The sequence below is a fragment of the Haemaphysalis longicornis genome, unplaced genomic scaffold (genome assembly GCF_048455015.1).
Source record: "Haemaphysalis longicornis isolate Haplotype H1 unplaced genomic scaffold, Haemaphysalis longicornis Haplotype H1 scaffold_1, whole genome shotgun sequence".
Classification (NCBI taxonomy): domain Eukaryota; kingdom Metazoa; phylum Arthropoda; class Arachnida; order Ixodida; family Ixodidae; genus Haemaphysalis; species Haemaphysalis longicornis.
In genome coordinates, this window is record NW_027526203.1 from 406,058,752 (window position 1) to 406,083,398 (window position 24,647).

General features: G+C 49.5%; 1 protein-coding gene across 1 annotated transcript in view; it reads right to left on the bottom strand.

Annotated features, from left to right (window-relative positions):
- LOC144161322 (uncharacterized) overlaps nucleotides 1-24,647 on the bottom strand; it is a 172,320-nt gene that overhangs the window by 81,849 nt on the left and 65,824 nt on the right. The window contains exons 8-12 of the mRNA XM_077692103.1: nucleotides 24,074-24,294; nucleotides 15,665-15,784; nucleotides 11,520-11,673; nucleotides 11,220-11,377; nucleotides 11,017-11,149 (exon numbers count right to left, since the gene is read on the bottom strand). Coding sequence (XP_077548229.1) covers nucleotides 11,017-11,149; nucleotides 11,220-11,377; nucleotides 11,520-11,673; nucleotides 15,665-15,784; nucleotides 24,074-24,294 — 786 coding nt within the window. The remainder of the gene's footprint in view (nucleotides 1-11,016; nucleotides 11,150-11,219; nucleotides 11,378-11,519; nucleotides 11,674-15,664; nucleotides 15,785-24,073; nucleotides 24,295-24,647) is intronic.

Sequence of the window (24,647 nt, forward strand, 5' to 3'; positions counted from 1 at the left end):
CGCCGTTGGACCGCGCAGGACCGCGGCCTTCGCGGTCCAAATATTCGCCGAGGCTTTTCGGCCCGCAGTCTCGACGGCGGACCACGACATCATAACAGCGGCCGCGTCGCGTGGGCGGAGCCGCATCCAGTTGCGCCAATAGAGAATAGCGCGGGCAGCGCGGCTGTTTCGAAGCGCTCGAAGGAGCCTGTCAATCACCCGCGGTTGGATAAGCGACGGGCTAGGCTTGCAATCGCGACGCATACTTCATTCGCGCTTTTTCTTGCGAGTCCTGACTCTTACTAGTGCGATGTTAGCTATGATTATCACTTTGTTTCACGCATGTGGACCTCAATTTAGGGAAGAGTTCGGTTCCAGCGAGCGGTGACGAGCCGTATGCAGCCCGGATCGCCCCGCCGTCGCCGCTCGTCGTGTCGCCTTCATGCGAACGACGGCGGCGGCTGCGTGAGCACGCCCGCCCTGCTTGCATGCGGGTGGCCGTTATTGTGGGGATGAAAGGTTTCGTGCAGGCTCGTGCTTTACAACATGTTGTCGCGGCCAAACGGCGCCTGTGTTTACCCTTCTGGCTTGTGAGTTCAGACGGTCGGCCATTCGCAGTCCGCTCAGCCGGCCCGCCGTGTGGATGCGCTCTGCTTTGGATCGGACCGCGGCGGACCGTGACGTCTCATCACGTGACCGATTGGACGGCGGACTCGGTCCGTTGTGTGTTCGGGACGCAGGGAAAGGCGTCAGGGTGGCGCGTCGCTTCTTTCGTTCTCTCCAGGGATGCTATCACGGTGCCAGGAAAGGAGCTGAGGGCAACAGGCAATGGGATGCCTCTCATTGGTCGATGGCGTGGGTTAACCGAGGTCAGCAAAACAAACAAACAAAAAAGCGGATTTTTCGCCGCCTTGTGCCACCGGTTGCACACTCTTTCTTTGTACTGTCACGCTCGCGCTCCCGGTGCCGGCGCGCCAACGAGGCGGCTCAGCGAAGAGGGAAAAAAAAATCGCCCTTCAGATGCATTTCTGACTCCGTGCTCTGGTGTTTATTTTTTTTTCTTAGTTTCATGACGTACAGTTCCCGTAATAGCTCGAAAGCGCGGCAACGTTTAGTCGTTGTGTGCTCCATTGTACATATAAATAATGCACTGTCGACGCTCGTAGCGTCAGAAAGCGCACGGCTGTTAGCCAAGCTTGTATGGCTACGGTTCCGTGTATAATTCATGTCTGTAAATAAGAACTCCCGAGACTCCATGTGTCTTCGAAGCGCGCGGGGTTGTAGCCTGAGACTTTCACTTTCATATCACTTTCGTATTTATGTCTGGGTTCAAATATCCCTGTTTTATTTTTGTTGAACAAAGCTGATAAATAGGAAGCATGGTACCAGCTTTAGTAGCGAGGGAATATTTTGCCAATATGAAGCCCTCGATTAAGGATTCTTTTAACTTTTGGCCGAGCGGCTGAATGGTGGGGCAGTTGGCCAGTTGTAGAGAGGGCACATTATGTACATAAAGCTACTTAACGGTGACCCCAGTAGCTCCTATGTATACAGCGGGGCACAGACAGACAGACTGACAGGCCAACATTGTCCCGCTCAAGTGGCCAAAGAAAGGCTATCGTCTTTAAAACCAGCTGGAGAGAGACGCTGCCGCCACTGTTCCGCATTCAGCGAACATTGCGCAACCGTACCCCTCGCAAGCGCCGCCAGCCCGCAATGTAACAGATAAACAGAAAGACGAAAACCGGCTACCGCGCGAAAAGCCAAAGAGGGAAGTCCCGCCGCGAGAAAGGGACAGGACAGGGGCGCTACGCGTCGTTGTGTCTGTTTCCGTTTACAGCACGGTCAAAACCCCCACGGGTCTGACCTTAATCACTAATTTTTGTGTGCGTGTGTGTGCGGTTAACCAGAGCGCCCGACACAAATTTGCTGCACCTGGCGACACGCCGACGGTGGGTCAGATTCGCGCCTCGGTCAAACAGCTCGCGGCAGACGTGCCGCGACTTGGCGGCACACAGCGCCGCCGAGTCTACTCTCCTTTTCCCATCGAGACGGCCGCACCAAATCATGCCTGGGACGACCGGCCCGAAAAAGACATGCAGCAAGTAGACCCTGGAGACGGCGCCGCTGAGTAGCCTTCCCTTTCTTGTCGTGGCTCGGCTGACGCAATCCCTTCGCTTTCAAACTGCGGCCAGTGATAGTCCTGATTGGAAAGATTCGAACTGCACGCGGCTGCGGCGGAACCCCGGGGGATAAAACCAGCCCTGAAGCAGCGGCTGTGCAGCGGCATTTCATTGGAGGCACGGAGTTGAGAAGTGCTATCGCCTTTGTGCGAGCCATGTAACACTCTTGCTACCTTTGTATATAGTGTATATAAATGCAGCTTAAAATCGCTGTCGGCTCGACAACTTCATCGCTCTGCTCTGCGCCGCGTCGATGACGGACTGAGCAGGGCAACGTCGCAACAGTGGTGACTGAGTAGGAATGGCCCAGTCCAAACATTGTGCGTGTGTGTTCAGGGGGGGGGGGGGGGGGGAGGGGGGGCGTGGAGGGGGTATCGCTCGCAGTCGAGGGCCGCAGGGCACCCAGTTGCTGCCGGTGCTTGGCAGCCGTTCCAGCAGTGTCGAACTGCGCTGCCGTGCTTCGTGCACTCGAGAACAAAGTTTGCAGACGCGTTTTTCGGAGGCGTGATAGCTTGCACTGACGTCACTGTATTGCCGTGTTGGTTGGTTGATTGCACCGTGGAAATCTGCAGCTCTTATCTCGAGCAGTGCGGATGAAGCTGACAGCGATCGATCAAAAAAAGCGGTGGCGTCGTTATGTGCAATCCACATGTTTTACGAGATGTTCCAAGACATGAGCTTAAGCGACAATCCCAGCGTCTGGCGTTGGCGTTCATCACTTCAAAACGATTCCTTCACGAGGCCTCCCACAGTGCGAGCTTAAACTCGACAGTAGCTGCTAGCGAGGGGTGTGCGCCCGCCTGTAAACAGTAGTGAAGGGTAGGGGAATAACAACCACCGAAATTCATCATCATCGTCAGCGTCGTCATTACACGGTGGCATAAACGAGAAGCGGCGAATGGGGTTGCCACTCGAAAGTAAAGCCATTCGAAAGCAAAACGCTCCTCCAGCGGCAAGATGCCAGAGCTCTGCGACAAAATATGTGAGGCTAAACAAGGCGTCTCACGCGTTCAACTGGATATTATGATGTCCGATTCACAACTCACAAACGTACTTAGGTGTACCCGGATATTTTATTTCCATTGCTGGGGCAAATTCCACCGCCGCGGTTGCACGGTGGGGCTGTATGCTCACGTGTAAATGGCACTACACGAGACCATATTACTAGCGAACCTGAGCAAAATGTTTCAAAACGGGAACCTAATAAAACCATATGAGCGCACGTACATCAGCCAAATTGTCGCTTCAATACACACACCGAAATGGTGCGGAAAATTTCGGTGAGACAAACGTTACAAACCACGTAGTCGGTTTGACGCGAGTTACGTAAACTAACTGCGACTGTTTAAATGAGCGGTTCGGTTCACAAAACGACTACACAGCGCGACATGCGTCTACGGAAACTTCTGAAAACCGAAAAAGAGGGATTTCAGTACGCCTAATGCGTCCATTGTTAGCAGCCTCCACCACCTCTCCCCTAAAACAACTGGAAGGGAGCACGCGCAATGAAGCCGCCATGCGTTCACAGGCCGCGTCAACAAAAATAACTGCGGCAGTCAACAAGTGCCGTAGAAGAGCAACTGCGGCCGCGTTTCCCGCCGGGCCCTCACCCCCTCGTTTTTCCCTCTTCACCGTGACCCCTTTGCAAGCGACCGCCGCGAAACGCTTACAGCGCCAAACATGGACCGGGAAAGGGGGGAGGTGCAGTTTTCGTTGTCTAATTTTGACATCCTTGACAGTTAAGCTGCACAGCGGCACTGCTAATGTTTGCGACTCGTACACGCGCGTCCAAACTTGAGCTCATGATAAAACTTGTTTGCAGTACTGTACTCACGAGTGCACATAATCAAGAGTGCAAGCGCTCGCAAAACCAGTATTCGTGAGTATTGTACTCATGAGTACTGTGTACTCATGAGTACTATGTACTCATCAGTACTGTGTATTCACGAGTACTGTGTACTCATGAGTACTGTGTACTCATGAGTACTATGTACTCATGAGTACTATGTACTCATGAGTACTGTGTACTCATGAGTAATGTGTACTCATGAGTACTCATACTCATTAGTACTCAAAACTCGTGAGTACTCGTACTCATGAATGCTGTACTCATGAGTACTCATACTCATGAGTAGTGTACTCATGAGTACTGTACTCACGAGTAGTTGACTTACCCCTGTACTCACTCGTCATCATACTCACTTTTTTTTTCTGGGTGTGTACTCACTCATCATCGTACTCACTCGTGAGTTTGAGTACAAATGAGTACAAATGAGTGTACTCACGAGTGAGTACGCCGACCTATGTTCCAAACTACCCTACGGCTCATAAAATTCGGGCTCCTTCCCACAGTCCACGCGTCTTCACTTAATGTATCCGAATCGCTACGACGCTGAATGTAAATTTTGATCAGAAGTAGGAACACTCCTCCCCGTAATCGGGGTGTGCGACTTTAGCTCTGAGCACCCTCCTCTCTTTCCGTCAACTACCCAACTAGAGCAATGGGAGATGCTGCTGTCCAGTCCCTCTCTACCTACCCAGCTTCAGTGGGTGGACAGAACACAGGCCGCGCGGACTGCATATGGGCCCCACAGAAGAAGGAATCACTCCCCAGGGCTGCACTCTGGGCCGTTCAGAAATCTGAACAGAAGTATTTCTTCCTCCTGCTCCTCCTCCTTCTCTGCCACAAATCTCGTCGCCTCCGGCCGCGGCGCAGAGACGGAGAAGTCAGATCGTCTAACACCGGTTTGGAGCTTACTTTAATTTTATAAAAAAAGTTTCCACTCTTGTGCTACACCAATACAACTCAACCAAACACCGTTCATGCATCATGCATTGATTTAACCTTACCAAGAATATCTCTTTGAAGTAATAAATGGTGTGGTAAAGTGCATTTCACTTCTCTCTGGCTTTACGATTTGTAGAGTGATGTGAGTGAATTTAAGTGACGTCGCATGGGTAATCGTTATGGGTGCCGTTTACAGCTTTGCTTTCCAACCACATTCACGGGGTGGATTGGCGCGATTTTTTTTCTACTCTTTTATTTTATACGCTGTCAAAGTGTTCTTTCCTTTCAATTTTTGTTTTCCTTTTTTTTACCTGTATCCATCTGTGTACCAGCACCAAGGCCTCATGGCTGTTCCTGGGCACAATAAATATACATGATTGATTGATTGATTGATTATTATTATTATTATTATCAAAACACTACTATCAAAACACTAGAGGTCTACGAACTAAGTCCTCTGAATTTATTAGAAATATTGTATGCTCTAAATTTTCTGCTGTTGTCATTACTGAAACCTGGCTTTCCGATGATATCTCGTCTTCCGACTATTTCCCTTCTAACTATCAAATCTTTAGAAGCGACAGAAAATAACTGGACCTAAACAAAAAGGTGGCGGGGTTCTCTGTCCGTTGATCATTCAGTGCATTGCATGCGGCGTGCTGACCTCGAGACCCTAGACGAATCAGTCTGGCTTGAGGTAGGCCTCACGAAGGGCGAGAAGCTACTCATCGGTGCATTCTATATATCCCCGGATGTATTACCTTCTGTATTTAATCGAACACTCACATCCATAGAAAATGTCTCAAATGCACACTCCAACCATAAGCTCATTATACTTGGAGACTTCAACACCCCAGGTATTCGCTGGAACAGTCTTTCCTTTGAGCACAAAAACCATTATGCAGCGCAGAAATGCAGCATGCTATTAGATTTTCAATCGTTCACCTCCATGCAGCAGTTTTGCCGCATAGAAAACTCTTGTGGTAATGTTCTAGATGTGTGCTTCTCAAACTTTAAAAACGTGTGTGCCTCCGAAATATCCCTTGTGCACCCCGACAAGTTTCACCCCCCTCTTATTGTCTCTGTCTCGGTCACGACCCAGCATCGCTCTGGCGGTGTTGACAATTGTGCAGTCCCGCGATATGCTTTCAAGCGTGGAGATTATGCTGGGCTGTATCACTTTTATTCATCTGCTGAATGATCTAGTGTTTTGGATGTCAATGATGTTGACGAACAGGTTCGACGTTTCACTGAAATCGTCAGAAGGGGCATGGAAAAGTATATACCTTGTTATAAGCCTGTTCCTTCCAAATTTCCCCACTGGTTTTCTAAAGAACTTCGAAGTTCGCTTAAACTTAAGGATAGCGCCCACAAAAAGGCCAAGCGTTCTGGGCTTGACAAGTGGAAAGCGGAGTTTAGTCGGTATCGCTCACTTTGTAAAATCCTCTACCGGCGTGACCACCAGCTCTATATAGAATCGTTAGAGGCTGCTGCGTCTCAGAAACCGGCTGAATTCTGGAGGTATGTACGCGGCCGTTCTAAGGCGTCTGAAGAACACGTTAGCCTGCTTAATTCCGATGGTGAAGAGGTCGAGGATGTTGCCACCAGTTTTGCTCAGTACTTTCATTCTGTCTTTCAACTGCCAGATGGCAACGACGAACGCCTATCGTTTAATAACTCTAATTTTAACACACTTAGGTTCGATGAAAAAATTGTCAATGATAGCCTTCAACGGATGAAACCATCATTTTCCTGTGGTGCAGATGGAATTCCAGCAGCCCTCATGAAGGCTTACGGCAACATTTTTGTGCCTGTCTTAACTTCCATTTATAATAACTGCTTACTTTTAGGTAAATTTCCTTGTGCATGGAAGATCGCTCGAATTTTTCCAATATTTAAGTCTGGTGATAAGTCAGCTGTTTCTAACTATCGCCCGATCTCACTCCTTTGTGTCGCCTCAAAACTCTTTGAGTCAGCTCTGCACAAAGTTCTTGCTGCCTGCGTCAAGAACGTTGTGATACCAAATCAGCACGGCTTTTTCTCGCGTCGATCGACGGTCACAAATCTTGCAAGCTTTATGACACAGGCTTCGGCTGCAGTTTGTGAAAACGGCCAGTTGGACGTTATTTATTTTGACCTCAGTAAGGCGTTTGATGTGGTGAACCATCAGTTATTAATTAACAAGCTTGCTAAGTCCGGTGTAGACGCAAGCCTTATTGCCTTGTTGTCCAACTATCTCCTTGACCGGTCCTTTTATGTAGATGTTAACTACAAAAAGTCTAGTGTTTACCCTGCAACAAGTGGTGTACCCCAGGGTTCCGTGCTGGGTCCATTATTGTTTTCTGTCTTTATCAATGATGTTTCAACAGTGTTAACAAACTCTTCTTTTCTTCTCTATGCTGATGATGTCAAACTATTTAGGCACATTAGCGGTGTTCAGGACTGCTGTGCCTTGCAGAGGGATGTGTCGGAATTATCGGTCTGGTGCAAGAAAAACTGCCTAATTTTAAACCCCACTAAAACAAAGGTTGTCACCTACAGCCGGAAAACCCACCGTCTGCTGTTTTCCTACAGTATTGAGGGAGCTCCTCTGCAAAGGGTTGAAGAGATTAGGGACCTAGGGGTGCTTTTCGACAGTACCCTCTCTTTTTCTCCTCATATTAGGCTCATCACCCGGCGAGCACTCCGAAGCCTTGGAAATGTGTGTCGGATTACAAAGGAATATCTCTTCTCCAGATCCATTTCTAATGCTATACAATGCAATATGTATACCACAGTTAGAATATGCTTCTGTTGCCTGGAACGGCATCTCCAAATCTAGTAGTGAATTAATAGAACGTGTGCAGTAGAAGTTTTTATCCATATTTAAGCACCGTCATCACAATCACAGTTTTCATCCTGATTCTGACTTACCCATAGTCCCTTCCATCCCTTCCTTGAACTGCAGACGTATGCGTGCAGACCTTACATTTCTTCACAAAATTGTTCATGGCGACCTTTCTTGCGCAGACCTGCTTAACTGTTTAGAGTTTAGTGTACCACAAAAGCCCAGCAGGTCGCATCGCCCGTTCTTGACAGCTGCGCGCAACTCCAATCGTTCTCCTGTGCGCAGAATACAGAATTGTTACAACCGCTTCTTTGAACGCCTTGACATCTTTCAGTACCGTACAGCGCTGTTGAATACAGTATGTTAAACACCTATGATATGTCTGCCGCTCTTTTTTTTTCTGGAATTTGGTTTCTCTGTGGTTGTGTCTATCCAACTGATAGTTGCCTATTTTTGAAACTGTTTACTGTCATTTGTTCGTATTATCATTTGTCTCTACACTCCGTTGTTTTTGTTGTATTACTGTCAAACTTTGTTGCTCTGCCTGTCGTGTGGCCTTTACGACAGGCAGAGAAACATAGGCATCTTCTTTTTTTATTTTTTACCTGTACCCAGGCTCCGCCTGTGCTTTATTTGTCATTTTCACTACTTCAATTTGTGTGTCTTGTCGCTTGTTTGTTTCTTGCTATATGTTTCTTGTTTCTTGTATTTTGTTTTCATGTAACTACCCGTGCGCCAGCACTCAGGCCTCTGGCTGTTCCTGGGCACGTAAATAAACATGATTGATTGATTGATTGATTGATTGATTAATATTTTTTTTTTTGCTGTTTTGCTTTCTGGGATCTCTGTAACTATTTTTACTTTATTGTTTCTTTCATATATATGGTTTTATGTGTTGTGTTGTCTTGATTTTAGTTTGTTTTAAGTGCGATGCACTTTATAAGCGACCCCAAACCATCCACCGCCGGCGGCGGCGGCGTCCGCAGCCCTGCTCTCCCTAGCAACGGCGCAGAGCGGAGAGGAGCGTCGGTAGCAACGGCGCAGTGACGTCACTCACCACGTGACGCCACGCCCTCACCGCTCCCTCGCGGCGCGGCGGTGTGCGCCGCGCGCATCCCTCTCCTCACCCGCGCCGTGACGTCACGCACCACCTCCTCTCCCGGCAGCTGCCGTGCGCCGCTGCGCGCGTCCCCCTCCCCCTTCGCTCGCTCCTCCTCTCTCCTCGCTGGCTGCAGCTGCGCGCGCACCCCTCTCTCTCGCGCGCCCGCCTTCTCTCTCAGCCACCTGGCTCGGCGCGCTCAGCGCGGCGTACCCCCCTTTATATGCAGCGATAAACCGCCAGACCTCCGTGGGTCGGCTCGCGCGCGCTCTCTCGCTACAGTCTCCTGCTCGCTCTGCTCCAGTTTAGACCGTTCGCTGGCTGGGCGCCTCTCAAGGCGATGTCAGAATTACTACGCCGTGTACTCTCGGCGCAAGAAATGCATTCGCACTTCCTCACGATTCCCTTCGGGGAGGTGGGGGCAATTTTTTTATGAATGCTTGTATATGGTGTACCAGTACCAAGACCCTAGGGTTGTTCCTGGGCACCAAAAATAAAGGTTGATTGATTGATTGATTGATTGATTGATTGATTGATTGATTGATTGATTGATTGATTGATTATTCTCTCGGCTCCCCTGTACCTATATATGTTCGCTTCGCGCTGCCCGTCCTATGAGTAAGCAAATAAGTTAGTGCTTTTCGTGTTCGCACAACTTTGCACTATTAAATTTGCATAGTTCTCTTCCCGTAGTTCCACATGCGCTGGTTGAATAGAAATCACTACTTGAGTCAGATATGTCTCACTGGTGCTTGTGTGTGTGTGTGTGTGTGTGTGTGTGTGTGTGTGTGTGTGTGTGTGTGTGTGTGTGTGTGTGTGTGTGTGTGTGCGTGCGTGCGTGTGTGCGTGTGCGTGTTCGTGTGTGCGTGTGCGTGTGCGTGTGCGTGTGCGTGTGTGTGTGCGTGTGCGTGTGCGTGTGTGTGTGTGTGTGTCTCAAAATGGGTAGTTTTCTTTTTGTAACCGCTAGCAACCCCTTATTTTAGTATGCAGCACTTTGGCGGCCGTTGCTGTGGTTTGACATCGGCGTCGCGCCGTAACCAAGTGAACGAAGGAAGACCGAAGACAAGGGCGGAGGAAAGTCTGGCGAAGGTGTGAGGGGGAGGGAGTGAGACATGCTGGGCGGTGGCAACGCGCTGCGAGATGACGCCATAGTAGCACGTGCCATGGTGCGCTCTATACGACGATGTGCATTCGCTTCCTGAAGCGCTGTTCGCAGTCCTTTCCGGGCACGTAGACTGCGAGAACCACGTGACATTTGCTCGGGAGGTTCAAACGCGACATTTGCGCGAAAATCCAAACAACATGCTCGACGGCGGCTACGCGCTGCGAGATAACGGCAGAGTAGCGCCCGCCGCTGCTCGTTCGCTGATCACGCGATCACTTCCTCAGGCGGATTTTCTATGCGCCGTGACCGAGAAGACTGCAGTTCGCTGTCTTAGGGAGTGTAGTAATTGCAAGGCATTTTGTTTGGCGCGTGTTTTTGTTTTGTTTCCGTGCACCAGCACAAAGGCCCACCGGCTGTTTCTGGGCATGCAAATAAAGTATTGATTGATTGATTGATTGATTGATTGATTGATTGATTGATTGATTGATTGATTGATTGATTGATTGATTGATTGATTGATTGATTGATTGATTGATTGATTGATCGATCGATCGACTGGCGACATATCCAGGTCAGCTGTCCCACAAGCTCCCTTTTTACGGCGACAATCCATTTAAATGTGCAGCTTTCCCGCTCATGGCAGTCCTTTCAACAGTGATTACTCTGCAATTTTTTAGCGAAATGAAAATATTCTTTTGCACAGCTAATATTTGAGGTGAATACTTGCTTTGTGCACAGTTTCAAGTCGCGCACGTTGCGCGACTGGGTTCCTGAGCCATGGGAACTATCCCATAGAAATGCATGGGGAGTTAGACTTGACAGCGAATTACACAAAAAAATATTCAGAAACCTGAAATCTTCTTTTAGTGTTTTAGTCTTCACGTTCACTTCTAGCTTTATGCCAAATATCATTTTCCTAAAGTGGTTTTTCTAGGTTCCCGAGAGGTTGTAATTTTGAGCGAGAAAGCTGGGTATGAGAAGAGGGAGGCCCCATACATGCCATCATCATTTATGTATTGCGTGATAGCCGCTCACCTGCAAACGTCTTGCGACGCCTTTCCACTTTTCTTCGTGAGCGTTTCGACAACTCGGAAGTAGGAGAGATCGCAGAGGAAAAATCGGCGCATAGCAGAGCTGGTGTCACATTTGGTGGGAGGGATTCCGGCGTCTGAAAATTCATGAAGGGGAATGAAATAGACGCTCTCTAACTTGGGAACTTGTCTTGTCGAGATACGTACGGAACTTTCTGTTGGGGCATTTATTATTAAGCATGTACATGCTCTTCATCCGTTCGGAGAGCTCAGTGATGTAAGTGCCGTATTTGACGTCCTGGTAAGACTGGCATTGCAGATCCGTCTTAGCTTTCGTAAAGCATGTGGTATACTCGTTGAGGCATCTGAATAATAAATTGAACGCACGTTCGATTCATATGACACCACAAAAACAAACGAAAACTCCCCCGATCCGAAAGGCGATTAAAACAAAGGATTCGGGTCAGTCCGGCACGAAAGAATTGCGTGAAGCCAATCGCTACCTACTTGCAAGGGTCCTCCGCGAGTTCGATGCTCGCTTGGAAGGCGATCCCGCAGGCGAAAAATCTCCGCAGCAACTCCTTCGTTTGGCAACCATGAGGCGAGGGGGTGGGCCCACCGGGCGTCGTGTACCACCCGGGCGGTGTCGTTGGTCGGACCACTGCACGGACACAAATACCATGGCTGCCATAATCGCCTTCGATGTACTGTACACTTTATTCCGAGCACCGCCTTCTTAAAGGACATTATAGTATCAAATGAAATAGCAAAGTTTTCGCCGCCCTTTCAGGCTGCCTGTTTCTTGGTGCCCACTAAAGAGGTGGTGTTCGGCTAAAGCTGTCATGTATTTTGCGTTTGCATGGCTCTTACCTTACTGTATTTTCAGCACTTCAACAAGCTCCATCAATCCCGTTCCACCCCTGCCTATATGTGACGTCACAAATCGTAGTGCAGGAAAATGGGGAGTGGCGCGGCCTGCTTTCACGCGTATATAGCAACCTGACGGCGACGAAATGACAAATGGTTCCTGTCGCTCTCTGCGTCGCTCTTTTCTGGAGGGGGGGGGGGGGGGGGGTAAATAAATCTTGGCTTGTTGCTTAAGTATTGTTCCGACGCGTTGCTTGTCGCTTTCGATTCAGGTGATTTACGCTATTCTCACTAATCGAACGTGCCGCCACCCGTAGCCCAGTCAGTTGCATGTCGGACGCAGGGTGGGAGATAAGCTGCGTGACAGGCATTCGTGCCCACGGTTCTTGTTGGCGCAAACATTCGAACGCCCGGTGGTGGGTGCAGTAGGGGTGCGAAGGAAGCGTTAACAGATGGCGAAACCTCGCTCACTTCGAGAAGCAGCTTCGAGCGAGGATGTTTCGAATTTCCCTCGTGTGGGGCAACAGCAGCATCGCGTGCTTCGCTGCAGAAACCGCCACGTGGTTGCCAGACGCTGCGGAACGTTGACCGCTCCCGCAAACGGTCGAGCTAGAGCCGCGTCGTCGATCAAAGCGTCGATCATTACCCGCGTCGATGCTCCTCACGTGGGCTGCACATCACGCGCCTGTGCTCGCGAAAAAGGGATTATAGTTTTCCGGGCAAATTAACTGCGGGTTAGCGATTTGCTGCTGTGGTGTCAGTGAACCCGCAACACCGAAAAAGGTACAGGCGCGGCCACTGTTACAGGTAACACGGCAGCGAGGGGAGCGCTCGGCGCAGCGCGAAACACTGCGTAACAGTAGCAGGCGGCAGGCAGTTAACTCCACCTCTGGCGTTGATTGCGCACTGTCGCAACATTCCCACGGTGCTAGTCGTGGCAGAACTCATGGCACAAGTCGCGGCACTACTCGGCACTGTTACCTTTAACAGTGGCCGCGCCTGTACATGGTTAATTGTGATCACCCATTTTATGGGCTGCTTGGAAAAAGTTACACGTACACATGCACTGCCTAGCATTCGTCCTGCTTTGCTGTGCACATGAGATTATTAAGGTATTAAGCGGATCATTGAGAAAAAAAGCAGATGCGCCCAGAGGATTCACCCAGAAATAAAGCAACGTAAACGCATTAAGCTGCTCTCCTCCTGTCGCCTTGCATAGCAGCAGTCGCCATCCAGCCAGGGCGCTCTGCGCGGCCCAGCGGCGTTCAGCTGGGCATTATTACTGCCGCGTAAGGAGTTCTTGGGTTTCCTCGAATTGTGCAACCGTCCAGCTTTTGATCGCATTTTCTGTCTCTGCGTCTGCTGGCCATTCGTTCTGTTTTCCTTGTGCTGATTTTTGCTCGTTCTGTTTCGACACGGAGATTAAAACACTTTCGTCAGCGTACAAGTACAAATCCCCGACTTTTACGACCTGCTCTGCTGTACGTCCGATGACTGTCTGAGCGCTGAGCATCTAAATGCCCTACACGTCTCATCACTTCCTCGTTCGCGAAGGCAATTGCGGAAGAATCATTGGGATGCACTACCGAAACTCGCAAGCTTTCTCGTGAGATACATTTTGCTAGTCTTCTCTTAACTTATTATCCCATGCTGGAGATCCCACGTCTGGCAGACCTGGCACATCGGTTCAGGATTTGGGTCAAGTTATGGGCCCTTGCGCTAGGGGGGCCATACTGCACAAGTTTACATCATATCCCACTTTTGGCACCATAGCAGTATCACGTATTATTTTCTAGCGTTTATGCTCTCTAACGGCAGGGGATTGGTGCAACCAACAGTACACTTGCCAGTGCTGGAATAGAGTAGAATATAAATGGCTTACCCGGCAATGTAGTTTTTGCTATGTCGCAAGTCGTAGCGTACTTCTTGAGCAATACGTTTGTGAAGTAGTTGAGATCATTAAACCAGCGTGGTGGGTTGTTACACATGGTCTCCCTCTCTGCCATATCTTGGCAGTCTAAGAACTCTTTTATATATCTGTGCATAAAGACAAAAGGATGGCAGGCGTATTAAGAAAAACCGCATGTGGGTTGCTTCTTTCGAACGTTATTAACACGCAATGAGCCGAAGTGAATCTATGAAGTGAAATCCACTCAAACTCCGAGGTGCATGGCTAGTTTTCCCTCATGAACACTTAACGTACATTACGCCCTCCTGTACGCAGTATGTTTAGCAACTGAATGCTCAGGTAGCTCGATGAAGCTGTGCCTGATACTTCCGCCCGACGCTTTATTCGCAGTGGAACAGCTTGCACTCGAGTGTAAAGCGGGTACCATGAAGCTGCGGCGTCAGCCTGGTCACAAACATGACAATTGTAGATATATTTAAGAAATTATACGAAAGCTAATTTAACTTTGTAAGGCCGCCTTATTTTTCGGACGAGAACACCAGCCCAGAAACACCGAGGTTGAGTTATGAGGTAGGTGATGTGGCTGGCATGGCGTTGCTGCCTCTTCACTGTGGCGGAGCGCATGGTAGTACGTGCCCATTTATTGCGCGTGCCCGGTGCTGGCTACATCCTGATTGTTTAAATGTGAATGGCGGACGGTTTTCCTTGCAACTTGAGGTACGTGCACCTCGTTTTGCCAAACTGATTTTAAAACTCCGTTCGTTCTTTTTGACGCTGTAGTGGGTCTGCCTTACCACAGTTAACCGAAAGAACCAATTTCTGGGCCAACGGAGTGAACTGGATAGTGATGAACCACAACGCAAAATCTGCGGTGCATCTATAGGGAGACGCTGGGTGCAATCAAAAAGACTGGCTGCTTAAAGGCACGGTTCATATTTCATTCTTTTTGGTTCAATTCATCCAGGGGCTAGTCATTAGTTGAATTTGCTGCGCAGGTCTTAGCGATTGGTCATTCGGGTGGGCTGTGACACAAGAGTGTCTTGAAAATCGACTCTCTCTAGCCCGTAGGCGGCGCTGAGCATAAGGTGTGGCGTAGGTTGCTTGGAGAGGGCACTTTAAGTGAGCGTGCGTGCGTGTGCGTGCGCGTGTGCGTGTGCGTGCGCGCGTGTGCGTGTGCGTGCGTGCGTGTGGTATGTGTGTATGGTGTGTGTGTGTGTGTGTATGGTGGTGTGTGTGCGTGTGTGTGTGTTAGTGCGTGTGCGACTGCGTGTGCGTTTGCGAGTGTGTGCGCGCCTGCGCGTGCTAGTGCGTTGCGAGGGTGTGCGCGCGTGTGCGCGTGTGTGCGAGTGTGCGTGCGTGCGTGTGCGTGTGTGTGCGTGTGTGCGCGCGCGTGTGTGTTTCACATGCAGAAACTTGTGAATAGAGAAAAACATTTCTCCAAATACTACCAGAAAATGCAGTTTGCGTAGGACGCGGAGTAGCGGTTATCCGCTATGTTACGACATATTTCCCTTGTGAAGACTCAGATTCTGGTGATGGGGCATTCAAACTTATGCGCGTCCACTCAGTTTTCAGTGATGAGGATCTTGAAATTAATTACTACTGCAAGCCTGGGGTTGTTCACCTAGTAAACTGCTTCGCTTTGCTAATACGACCGTGCTATGGCGAAACATGCTGTATCAGTGTATAGCCGGTACGAAACCGCCTACTAGCGATTTTTTTTTTATTATTAGACGACTGATACCGCAACTATCTCACAGTGGTGTACCCTATTCCCACAGTAATATAACTGAAGCCGCAACCATCTCTCACAGTGGTGTGCCCCATTGACGGATTAATATTGTGCGAGGGCAGCAAATTTGACTAACGTACTTGCATGACTCTTGCGAGTTCAAGGAGATATTGCGTGCTTCGAGGTCAGCGTAAAAGGCAACTGCGCAATAGGCGTAGCGTCGCACCAGCTCGATCTGTCTGCACTGGGACATGGTATCGGGAACTGGAATAGGAAAAAAAAAAAAACATGATTAGACTAGTGAAAACGGTGCATCAATCATCACACTTTCTAAAAAGCTTTTTTTTTTTTAATAATACAGGGGTTACGGAACTTTTTAACGGCCTAAATTCAGCGAGAAGTAAAAAGAGAACGGGAGCTTTCCATGTGGAGTTTTTATAGCAAGATAGCAGTTACAGAATCATTTTAATGGCCTGGATATAGCAAAAAGTAAAATTAGAAAGCGAGCTTTCCCCCTTTCACCGCGCTTGCGACACCGAGGCACCGCCGGTGTCAATGATGCAAGCGTTCAAGTATAACACGAATGCGCCGACGGGATCCTCAGTTCAAACATGATATTTTATAAGTACATATATTTTATGAGTACACTTCCAAGCAGTGCCCAAAATTTATACCAGCCTGAATATGGAATGTTTGTCATGGCGAAATTTAAGGGGAGTGTAGCAGCCTGCCGGGGGCAGGCACGCCACGCTACAGAACTGAACCGGCCCGGGGAAGGTATATGGTGCGGTATGGCAGCGCTTCCCAGTGCGCCAAACCTGCACTTTTCCTTGCGAATTCGCACCCGCGGGAAAAAAAGAAGTTGCCGTAAGATAGTTTAAGAAATCCCCGGTGACTGAAGCAAAAGTCGGGCATTCACGGCGTGATGAGCAGGCACCGGCGGCGATGAAGCGAAGCAGCACACGCCACATTAACAAATGAGCGAAGGTTTTATGGCAGAAATGTCGCTTTCATTTTAGACAACAACAAAGCCACTGGTACGTACCCATTGTACAGGCGGCCGGCAACGAGAAGCGAACCGCGAGGTTGCACTACGCAATGTGGGTGAGAAAAGGCAGTACCCACCCACAGACTGTATACGCTGACCGCGGTTGACCGGGCGACCAGCGAATCCTGTTGGTCTCCCCACTGCTAAGGCGCGGTTTATATAGGATGGCCGTCCTCACGTATGGTTCTCAAACGTGCTGAGTGACGGGCAGTCAGTACAGTTGGGCGAACGGTGTATGGCTGGTGGATTAGGTATTCGGGCTTGGGAAATGTACTGGTCTGTAAAAGATGCGTCTTCGTGAAGGATGGCGAGCGCGCTGAGAGGGGCTGCAAAATGCACTTCCATTGCACGTGATCATCTCTGGAGGATCTGGCGCCGTGGTAGGGGAACGAGTTGACCCCGGCTCGGATGGCGCGTTCCCCTGCCATACTGTGGGCAGCTTCCGTTCAGGTCAGCGCACGTCGGCAAATAATGCCGGTGATATGACTGTGTAGGCGATCGGCCTTTGAGCCTGCAGCCTCCTTTGTCCGTGTCTGTGGCGTGTTATTCGCGTTGCCGTATAAAGCGAGTATTGCATGCTGGGTGGTTAAGCCCAACGTTTTGGTTATTTCATCATTGGGGGTGGAGTCTGCTTGCATGTGCATGCGGGTATCCGGGTAGGATGAGCATTTTTTTCAGTTGGAATTCGGCTGACGAGGAGGTGACGCCCGCTTAAACAACCGCTTCTATCGCTTCTACTTCTCTTTGCAGAGTGGTAGCAATTTGGAAATTAGGATTAGGGGTTAGTTGGAGTTGTTGGGGGATTGTTAAGATTGAGCAAGGGGAAACGACGGCAGTGCCGCGCATTAGGGCTTTAGTGGAACGTAAAAAATCTACGTCCGCTGTTCGCTTCCCATTGCCCGCCGACTGCATGCCTAGTCGTAGTGCCTACTGCGTGGAAGAAACTAAAGAAGGAAGACAGCATGGCGGATATTTTGTCTCTCAGATCGGGAAACGGATATTCGACCCCATGTTGCAGAGGATAAGAAGGAGGGAGATAAAATTACAGCGTTAGTCGAACAAGCAGTATACCCACAATACACAGAGCTACAGGGTAAGGTGTTATGTCGCCGCCGTTCGGCAGTACTACCTTCCACGTTACTGCCGATTGCTGATACTATTCAGCGGAGACATATTTTGAATGCTGCCCGAAGGATCATGTCCTTCCCAAAGCGCGTCCAGATGCTCCGATTGCACGCGAGAGAATACTCTTGCACGGGCACTGTGCCCCGTATGCAAGATAGGCGCGTAGGAAATGCTCCGATGTTTCTGAAATTCCTGTACAGGTTGCGGAGACGTTCGCAGGAGTACCGGTGCAACTTGGCAACTGTGTGGCAGCATCGGTCACGCAACCGCAGATGCGTCTGGGTATCCTGGCGGGTGTGGTTGCTTGGTATCGGCGTGGGCACAAGGCCTGTCGCCCTCTTCTCTGGAGGATGGCTTGGGCGGGGGCCACTCCAGGACAGAGACATCAGCGCTTTGTGGAGTGTCATAACCACGCACATCCTTTGCCAAATTTTAAGCAGTTCGGTTGCCATCGATGTTCGCTCACCCAGGCGCAACAACAAGCTACAGGTAAGAATCTCATTAGATGCTGCAAAACGTCAGCACGAGGTACAATTAATCGTAGCCGGATCGGCCACGCGGCATTTGGGTCCCTTGGAGAAGCGGTCACGAGAGAAGCCAAGTATAGCCACCGCTGAGATCTTGGGTGAACGCTGTGGTTTAGCCATGGCTTCCACCAGGTACAGACACTTCAGTTCGAACGCTGTTGAAGAGGCCGAAAGCGCGAGAAGGTTGTGCCCGCACACACTCATCTCTGGTGCAGTACAGGCTGCGACACTTGTTGCGGTGCCTAGAACAAAGCCTTTTGTGCATACCAGCAGCCGGCCTGCCATATCCCCCTAATTAATGCAGCCGCCTACTGGCGAAATTCAGTAAGTGACAACGAATGCTTGCAGTGGACAACCTATACTTTGGAAGGGGGTCAAGGCCGTGACAGCAAATGAGAGAGAGACATCTTAATTGAGAGCAATGATGCTCTCACGGAAGTGGCGCCCTCTTCACGGGTATCCATGCCCGGCCTTGGCTACAAACGCTGTCCCAGGTGGGAGCTGGGCTCCAGCGTCTTCCACTGCTCTGGGGAATGAGGAGCGGGGCGTAGGGGTAGTAGGTTTGGATTTTGCTCGCACTCCAGGGCGGTTTGCGTGTGTTCATGGTTGTGCGCACGATTTGCATTGGACTGATAACGGAAAGGGAGGTGCATTCGCATTGGATGTGGGTGTTGGATTGGAGTAGTTTCGCTTTCGTGAGCTGTGGATGGTGCAGTGGGAAAGTTCTGCGGGCCGGCGTACTGCTGGGTTAAGGGTGCGAGCTTGTTGGTTACCTTCCTGGCCTTGTCTACAAAGCCTCAGCCCTTTCGGTGGGCAAATGCATTGGCCTCCAGGGAGGAGACGAAGGCGGTGCGCGTGGCAGAGAGAAACGTTTGAGAGAGACACTTCGGACTACTAACGTGAGGATTTGCGAAAGCATTGCATTTTAGTTCAAGCTGCGCTATCCTCTGCATCTAGTGGTAGGCCTGTCGTGATAATACCCTTTTCCATTGCAACAATGTCTTCGTCACGTGAGGGATGCACGTCTGGCGTGCAATCCTCGAGTCGCAGTGGTTGCGGTGGCGCCATCTGTTGATCACTCTAGCTGCAGATAGAGCCTGCTTTTTCAGTGCGGATTTGTGTTCCCTCGCATAATCGTCTGAGGCGTTCCTGCGTGGGCGACCACGTTTCACAGCTGCAACCGAGATAGACGCTTGAGAGCCCATCGCAGTAAGACAGCACATACATACAGAAACGAGTCACCTGTGCGATTGCTCCACCGTATACATCCGTTTTTCAATTTCGTCATTTTCTTCTGTCCTGCTACTGAAAAACTGTCAAATCGCCTTTTCTAGCAACCCATGTACGCTATCAGGGTACATGTGCGTCCTCTCATTATTACCGTGATGGTCCTTGTCTCTTTGAATTGCTTTATGATATTGGCGCGTATTCTTGGAGGGGGATTTTTAAACGCAATAGCGTTATTAAGCTCATTTTTCGATTTTCCCGTGGCTGCCAGCCGTCCGCTATCAGCCGTGTTCATCAGAGTCCACAGAAATACGTCATCGCTGCCAACCGGAAGCTACGACTGAGGCAGGCAGATGCGAAAGCACACCCGATTCTGGAATACGCGGAGAACCAACTGATATGGGGAAAGTAGGACACTGTTAGTATGGCGGAAGCAGATCAGATCAGATAAAACTTTATTGTTGCCACGGGTTGAACCGTTTTTCAAGGCAACTTTAGAGTCCTTCCTGCGACGGCAGGATTCATACAGATCTCTGCGGCGTCTTCGGTCACCTATGCTGGTGAGGCCTGGGCCATAGGGTCTATGCTGAGCAGCGCGGCCTCCCACTGCTCGCCGTTCGTAATTTGGAATAAAATGGAGTGCTTTTTTAAAAGTTTGTAGGGGGTTTTCTTCACAGGATCAAATCATATGGGGTAGGCCTGCGTATTTATGGCAAAGAGGGCAATGATTAGAGTGCAAGGAGGGCAGGGGTGGAAAATGCGGATGTTTGAAGTTGGCGCCATACTGCAGTGTGGCGGCGGGAGATGGGGGGGGGGGGGGTCGGGTGGTGGGAAGCGAGCTCTGGACATTCGGTAGTGATCGAGTACCGATCGGTAGGTCAAGAGGCGGTCCCTATGGGAGAACGGTTGAGGAGATTCTGCCGCGTCACTGGGCTCTCTGATGACCAGCTCTCGAGCAACCTCGTGTGCCGATTCATTTCCTGGGAGTTCGGAGTGGCCCAGTGCCAAAACGATGTATATTGGCGGGCCTGCAGGAGTAGGCGTAAAGTTCGGGGGTCAACTCGCCTGTTGGAGTAATTGGTAATGGCCGATTTGGAGTCGCTTAGTAATCTTAGAGCTGGAAATAATGGCAAGAGCGATAGCCATTACTTCCCCTTCGGTTGGAAATTGAGTAGGGAAGGAGAGGGCGGCTAGTATTCGGTGGGATCAATCAACTACGACCGCCACCATGGCTTCGCGTTCCTCGGTATAATGCAGCGTCCACGTAGTCAAAAAAAAAAAAAAAAGATGCGTAAATTCAGCAGGCGCTGCGCTGCGCTGTAAAGTTCGTTCTACGCTCTGTCAACTGTTGAATGCTCGGCACACCGCCTCCGACCGTACCCGCAAATGACGCCATCAGACCAAAGCGGCTCTCCCAGCGTAAATAATGCCAGCGCCAACATTGTCACCTTGCTAAGAAAGGGGGCAGAAGATAATCGACACTGAGTGAAAAACCTAGCAATGTCGAGATTGTTAGCAAAAACGCACTAAAACATCTCCTAGTATACAATTAAACCCAATATATAGCGCTTTCTAAAACTAATTGCTAATTTGCTTTTCGAATTTTTTGTGGTTCTGGCACCACCGCAATTGTGTGGCACACGCGGCTGAGAAAGAGACACCCAAAATAACCCAGATAACACTCACGCAAGAATCCTCGACTCATGCAGGCACTTGTTAAAAGCCGGATATCGTACAGCCTGCCGTATTACAAACTTACCCTCACCGAAGAAAACCACATAAACGCCTTCAAGACTACAGAATATAAGGCAGCCCTCAACCTTACAATTTTCACGGTCTTCCCGGTCCTCGAATTGGGTCTTTATAACACCCTTGAAGACGTCATGAAAGCCACTCTCCTAGCGCAAAGGTAAGGTAGGCACCCACGCATCCCCACAGAGAAGAAACTGGCCACCATGATGGACATGTCACGGATCCGGCGACTCATCATGAAAATTCTTCCCTAACGAAATCATTGTATTCAAACCTACACAAGGACAGACGAGGCATAAAGTTCCTTCTATTAAAGTACCAAAACCATGAAAACACAGTATACACTGCCGCCGCATGGGCTTAAGTACTGAGGCAACAATCATCGCAGTGGACTACCCTGGTAATCTGGTTGCATTGCCACACGCAAGAAACTCAAATTGGAACGGCCCTCTTGGCAATCCAACTAGCTTAACTATCAAACAGAAGCACAAACATCATTAGGGACTTATTACAACATTTCAAACATTAGAGACAGTATGCATAAACGCCTCGGAAACATCCTCATGAAGGTGGTTCAAATTACATGGAAACCCGGACGCAAGGGTCTGGAAGGGCTCGAGGATGCTCACCAAGAAGCACGTGAACTCACGTACCTTGCTTCTTGCGACCAAGACTGTCATTTCTCTCCACGGAAAATATGTAGAGCATCCATTTTTATGCCTAGGAACACGGTCCTTCGAGTGCCACAAGGGGCTTTCAAGGCTAAAGAATCGCAAACTCTGCGCAGGAAAGAAACCAATCTATAAATTCAAAAATCTAGATGGACGAGGATGTTTGGTAGGAAGGAGAAATAAAAACTGCACTTAACGAGGAAGACATGCACCCTGTTCTACGCAACCTTACATATACGCTTCTATGGAGAAATTGGAGGCAGCTTTAAATAATTTGTCACCTCAAGATCTGCGTGAGCTTATTTAGGGGGCAGGGAAACAGCTGCTGCATCCGGGGCTCTGGACTTTCTGACCCCCTCTGCCCTAACTCCCGCTATTTATTACTGAACAAACGTATTCGCTTTCTATTTTATCTCTCTAAACAAAAACAAAACATTCAGAATAGGCACTTTGAACCACTGACAGTGTCGTCTTCTCGCTGAAACTGACAAACGCCAAGCGGCCGCAATCTTTCACGCCGAATCTTAAGCCACGCAAGCATTGATGGCGAATGTGTTTTCTGTCCCAAGGCGATTTAAAGCTTTTGAAGCTAGTCTTGCCCTGCAGGTTCACCTTCCGTGCTTCAAAAGTAGAAATTGTAAACGCAACAACTCCGTTTTAAAACGCTCCTTACGATTTCGCATAACGATGTCACGCAGTATATCTTAAGACGTAAACGTAGACATCACTGCAACTTAATTTTATTCTCTTCTCTTCCTTCGCCCTTGTAAGCCCTACATATTCGCTCGTACTGCAATTAGCACGCCCAAATTACGTACGTATGACTCGATACATGTCTACAACGCACGTTTCCAAGTCGAACGCCCACAGCGCATTCACTAGGTCCACCTTTTGTATGCTGAAGCTAAGGCTCGGGGCTGATGCACGGGATGCTTATTTACCGGTGGTAAAGTGGGAACTCACCAACACACACATCTAAATAGAGGGCGGGGTGAAAATACACGTTTCCCCCCCCCCCCCAAACACACTTTAGAAAGTCATGTACTGAAGCCTGCATACAGAAGAAGCCTGCAAACAGAGGCGACGGCATCAGAAGTCACTGACTATGCCTAATGTAATTGCTTCATGAGCGCAATAGCAAGGAGCCAAGATATGAAGTATAAACGACCAGAACAAAATTCTCCAAATAAGAGGGAAAACAGAGTAACGAAGAAGAGAAGGGACGTTGAAGGACGTTTCGATCCCGAGGGACTTTGAACGCTTGCGTCAGAATTACGACTTTTTGCCAATGAGAAATTTTATGTGGTAAAGGAATATTAATGTACATATGGAAGCGACTTCTTAGGTCGCGGGTATTCACACGGAGCTTCGCATTCCGCCTCGCCTCCTCCTGGCTTTTCCAGCTCAGTAGCTTGCCTGCTCACAACAGTCCCACTTCACTCTCATAATAGCACGAACTTTGTCGGAAAAAAAAAAAAACTTTGGCGGCGTTACTGTAACTTCCACAACACAAGGCCGACAACTACACTCCTCGATACATGAATGAGAATTCGCCCTGCTCATTGGTTTTCACACCAAAACCGGAGAGCGTACTTTGGTGCAATGGGGCACCACCCTCGCCTCACCCTAGCCTGCCGCCCCCTGTATTTCCAGTGGCCACTCCCCATGGAAGGCCTCCCTAGTGATCACTGTATACCACACGCTGAAATTCCCACGATTAATTGCAAAAGACGGTAACAGGAAAGCTTGCAAGTTTTGAAATTACATAAGCAGCAGCTCGTGTTAAAGTCTGCAAGTACTGTACCCACATGTCTACGATGTAGGTTAGTCCTAGTCCTTTAAAGAAGCGGATGCACCGAAAGCTCCCCATGCGTAGTTCTACCTTTCTTAACACGTGGGAAACTAGGCGCGCATCAACAATGCTAAACATTGTTACGCCTTGTCATTCAGCAAGGGCAAAGCAATAGCAGTAGCGGGCCCAACCAGAGCTCTCGCCCTACCACTGCGTGCACCAGTGAAGAGGATCCTAATTTTTTTAACGCCGCTGCATACTAACGGAGTTCGTAAAGCGCTAACCTGACGTGCCAGGCTGAGTTCACTGCTGCCGCACCTGCTGTGACCCAGACGGTCTGAACACGAGGACAATCGAGGTTGACGGCTGAACCGTTAATTCGTTTCATTGCGCTGATAAAAATGTACTCACCTGTGTACAAGGTATAGCCATGTTTCCCGATTGTGTGGTCTGGATGAACGGTACGTTCAGGGGGAGGAGTTACAACGCGCGTTGTAGAGCAGTCAGCTGACAGAGACTGTATCATTGTGTTCTTCACTTGGAGCATGTGTGTAGACAGCTCTGGGTTGCTGCTCGGGCAACTATTGGCCGTATTCAAGCTGTCCACGCAGGTGTTGAAACGCTGGATGATGCTGCAAAAGAACGTTCGTTTGTATATTAATGAAACAAACGCCCAGGGCAATAAAACCTTGCTGACTAGTCCCATCCCATATTTTAACTTTGCAATGACTACCCACCGTGGTGCCCAGTGGCTAAGTGGTTGTGATGCTGAGCCCAGGACGCATGTTCGATCCGGGCTGCGGCGGTCATTTTTCTTGTGGAGGCGGAAAACCGAAACGTCTGTGTGTCAAGATTTCAGCGCACGTTACAGATCCCAGACGGTCAAAATCCGCTACCATCCATTACGGCGCGTTACGATTCTGCGCGCCGCTACCATGTCCGCGCTTTTTGAAATTTTGCAGAGTGCCCCGATGTTTAAGAAAGC